Here is a 4351-nt window from a genome sequence, read left to right as displayed (position 1 = left end):
ATGGACCCTTCAGTAAAATTTTTCACTGAGAGTGATTAATTTGAAGTGATCTTTAAGGAAAGAATAGAGAAATCTGGAAATTCCGAGAACCTCAAACGACACCATCACCTATTTTTTCCTAGATGAAAATGCCACCTGAATAATAATATACCGTGATGGTAATGCGTTACAATACAATCTGATACTGGGATTGCCGATTAAGGATATGGCCACTTTATAGAAAATCTCGTAACAAACAACATTTTTCCTATAAATTTTTCGACCAAATGCCGTTTTCCACCACTTTTCACCCTCTGAAATTCACCAAATTCCAAAACAAAACAACGGTCGCCAGTCAACATTTTTCGCATATTTGCCAGTACTATCATTACCACTTCCTTAACCACCTACGCGATCAGCTTGGCTGAAACATTCAAACAGAATCAATTTGAAAATTGAAGAATTTGATAATTTTAAAGTTTTAAAGTTGAATGTTGTTTGAAATTTAGTTGAAAGGCATTTTTGAACAATCGCCGGTCTTGCGACTAATAGTGTGTGTACCGTTGTGCAGTGTAGTGACTGTAGCATTACTGAAACTGAATTTCATAAAATTCTGCTAGATTGCAACTCTCTGTTGGACTTCTTCTACAGGCACGGCGTTTTGAGTTGCCATTTTCGATGTTTCTGCGGGATTGTGTTGGTTCCCAAGAAAACTCCCCGGTGGTTAAAGTTTCATTGCCAAAAGCGCAACCCCACAGATGGCACATTTTGCACCACCAATTTTGCTATTTTCCAAGAAACTTTTTGGAACCGGCTTGTTATGTTTTATTTCTGTCGACCTTTCCCGCGAAATGCTTTTATTCACACGGAAATGAAACTAAATTCCAAAACTATCAGCGACTGGTTTTCTTTTATCAGGGAAGTTTTCATTTATTGGGTTGAACAAAATTCTTCACAGATTGGTGGAGTAGGTGAAGCCGTTGAAATAGACGAGGCGAAAGTCGGAAAAAGGAAATATAATCGAGGCCGTATTATCCCAGGGGCGTGCATATTTGGGGGCATCCAACGAGGCGATGGAAACTTCTCGTAGTTCCCGTTGAAAATCGAAATTCTGAAACTCTTCTAAATATTATTCGAGATGAAATTAAACCGGGAACAACAATTGTCAGCGATTGTTGGAGAGCGTATGACTGCCTTGGTGATGAGGGCTTTACTCATCTAAAAGTTAAGCATTATCTGAATTTTGTTGATCCAGTGACCGGAACTCACACTCAGAATATTGAGCGACGGTGGAGAAAAAGTTAGGAATTTGATTCCTCGGTTTGGCCGTAAGAAAGAACATTTCTACCGCTATTTATGTGAAGCTTTGTTTATGATGCGTTATCGCGTTCATTCAAAACGATTTCATGTTTTTTGGGACACTGTCGCTCACATGTATCCTCCAGTGCCCCATTCGTAACCGTTTTTCCTTCTGAAGCACCGATTTCTTTTTAATTGATTTCTTTATATAATTTTCCTTTTCCAATGCAGGTGTTTTTAGGTTTACTCATTTCAGGGTTGATTTTGTTTCTTTTCTGCCCGTTGCCTGTCCATATAAATAAACAGTTTTTCAATTTTTTAAAAACTTCCGTTTTTTGAAATATTGCTTTCCTGCACTGACACTACGCTACTATTTACACTACACTAATTACCGTGGAAATTAGCGCGCTTTTCGAACCATTTTGACAGCGATAAAATCTATCACATGGAATTTGAAAATATATTCTATATATAGATTAAGTGTCATAACAATTTTTTTTTTAGATCCTATTTTCGGAATGAAGCAAGATTTAGCATGTGGGCACACTGCTGCAGAATAGGCGCTGGGATAAACACCGCATGTATACGTTCTGTACAGAACCTGTAACATGTAACTGAGGTTGGTTTATTGAAATGGTTATTTATCTATTAACTTATCTATCATTTAATATTCTAGGTAGTAGAGAAATTTTTAAGAAGAGAATAAAAAAGCACAACATGAAGACTCAAGACTATTACCCAAGAAAGAAATACGTAGCATATGACCTTTGGGAGCCAGTGTCAATCAATGCTCTCACACTTAGACAAGGAAAGAGAGTCGTCTTCTGTTCGTCTGTGCAAATTGATTATTATTATTGCAAATTATTAGAGCGAATTTTTACATACTGTATATCCTACTATTGTTACACAAGTTTTTAACATACTCGTTTTTAGGTTGATTTAGATTCTTTTGATAACGATAGCAGAAAATAGCTATCGAAACGTCAAGGTAATTTTTCAAATTAATTTCTTTACTTGGAATTTTCTCTTACAGCTTGAGCCTAAGTGTGTCGCAGGATACCCTCTAGGTGATAACTCTTGATTACTTTTTGATAAATAATTAGCTCTTATTGCGAAATAAGAGCACTATTTATCAATCTGTAATAAAATAAGTGGAAAAATTCTGTCTTTTTCTTAAGACGAAAATTTTTGAGGCAAAATACCGAACAAGCAGTTTGTAAAAAATGAATCCGCCTCAACAAGATAGAATTTATCTATAATTTATTTTGTTTTAGCGTTTCAAACTGTTCATAAGTCTGCGGATACCCCAACCAGTGCAAGGTACACCAGTGGTCTGCTGCAGCAAGCCTGTTCAACTTTTGTTGAGGGCCAAGGTATTGCCGTTGAAATAGAAAGGCAAAAGGCTGAGGCAATTCAAAGTTTGGCTGCTGCAGTTGATAAATTGGCAACCGTCCAATTAATAAGTTCAAAATTGGAGTATGTCAAACTATTTGGAAATTTAGACAACTTTGAGGACTTGATTAAATAAATAAATTATAAAGATACACTGTTTGTTTGATCTTTGATTTACTTGTTCTTGAACTGAACTGTTATTTCTAATTATTTTAACTGTAGTAAGCTCTAATAAGTACCAATGATTAATCGCTAAAATATCTATTAATTATTTCACTTTGTACTCTTCTGCCCTCTTGAAGATAATTGTTAAAACCTAAAAAAAAAACAAGTATATGTACACATATGTTTTGAGATTCAACTTTTTCTACAAACGCAGAGTCTCAAAAACATAACGACATCTTTCAGATGTGATATTTCGAAGATTATAAAAGAATAAAATTTTGCGAGTCAATAAAATACTGTTCAAAACTGTGACAGGTCATCAAAAGAAATGTATTTTATTTATAGAATGTTAAACCAAACTTGATTTTAAAAGTTTGTCGGCATGTTTTTGGAACCCCCATATATATGTACATACCTTGGCTTGATTGAATGTCAGTAACTTCATCTACATTTCCCAAGTCTTCTGGGACTAATGTTCCTTCAGCTATAGCAATATTGTGAAGTATTGCACAAGATAATACTATTTTTGCCGCTTTTTCTGGGGAATAGTGCAAAACCCTATGTTTCAAGAGGCATCGGAATCTTTGCTTCAATACTCCGAAACACCGTTCAATTACATTTCGAGCTGACATGTGGTGCTTTGTGTAACTACCCTCAGGTGTGCTAGGGTTGGCATCCTCAATAGGGGTTAAAAGCCACGACCAATCTCCTACAATTAAAAATAACAGGTTGTTTATTGTAAATAAGTTTCCTTACTAACATGTTTTTTACTAACCAATTAACCAAGAACCTATTAATTCATTATTCAAATATTGTTSTTCCATGTGTCTTTTTACCGCAGACATACTCCATATAGCTGCATMATGGGTTGAGCCAGGAAAACGAGCATTGCAATTTAAAATTTTCAGATTTGCGTCACAGATCTTAAAGAAAAATTGTAAAGCATCATCTAAMTTCCATGTAATTTATTTACCATTTGAACATTYAARCTGTAAAAACTTTTTCTATTGTAGTATGCCAAGCCAGGACGAATAGGGTTGTCGGTATCTGGGGCAATAATTGCAATGTGCGTGCAATCAATTGCTCCAATTATCCCAGGAAAGTTATATTTGTCATAAAACCTTTAAAGAAACATATCATTACTCTTTTCCTGCTCTTATTTGATGACGAAACATGATTTACTTATTTTTAGTAAGTTACTTTCATTTAAAGTAAGTAAGTATAAATACTTASTTATTTTKAATATGATGCCKTTCCGCCTCTGTTTGTGGAAATTTTACAAAATGGTCAAGCAAATGGTTGACCATTGCATCCGTAATCTCTGTTATGACGCGACTTAACCTGGATCGTTCAATGGCCAAATGAAAATTTTGTGCAATGCTTCGTTGGTAGCTTCCAGACGCCAAAAATGCAAGTGCACTCAACACCTACAATTTGCATAATCATGAATATCGATATTTATATTGTATAAAGCTACAGTGCATTTTATGTGTGAATACCTAACGTGGCGAAAAAT

The 4351-nt window shown here is 35.1% G+C and overlaps 1 protein-coding gene across 1 annotated transcript; it reads right to left on the bottom strand.

Annotated features, from left to right (window-relative positions):
* Nucleotides 1–2827: 2827 nt before the first annotated feature.
* LOC125504816 (putative nuclease HARBI1) lies at nucleotides 2828–3956 on the bottom strand (the record flags this gene model as incomplete). Its single annotated transcript, XM_048667343.1, is given in 4 exon segments — nucleotides 2828–2986; nucleotides 3251–3544; nucleotides 3611–3758; nucleotides 3809–3956. Coding segments are annotated over 4 exon segments (661 nt in total), but the record flags the coding sequence as incomplete, so codon positions are not given.
* Between the last annotated feature and the right edge of the window lie 395 nt (nucleotides 3957–4351).

This window comes from Dendroctonus ponderosae, unplaced genomic scaffold, assembly GCF_020466585.1.
Source record: "Dendroctonus ponderosae isolate FM_Combo_2020 unplaced genomic scaffold, Dpon_F_20191213v2 Dpon_F_20191213_1, whole genome shotgun sequence".
Taxonomy (NCBI): domain Eukaryota; kingdom Metazoa; phylum Arthropoda; class Insecta; order Coleoptera; family Curculionidae; genus Dendroctonus; species Dendroctonus ponderosae.
This window is presented reverse-complemented; position numbering and strand designations above follow the sequence as displayed.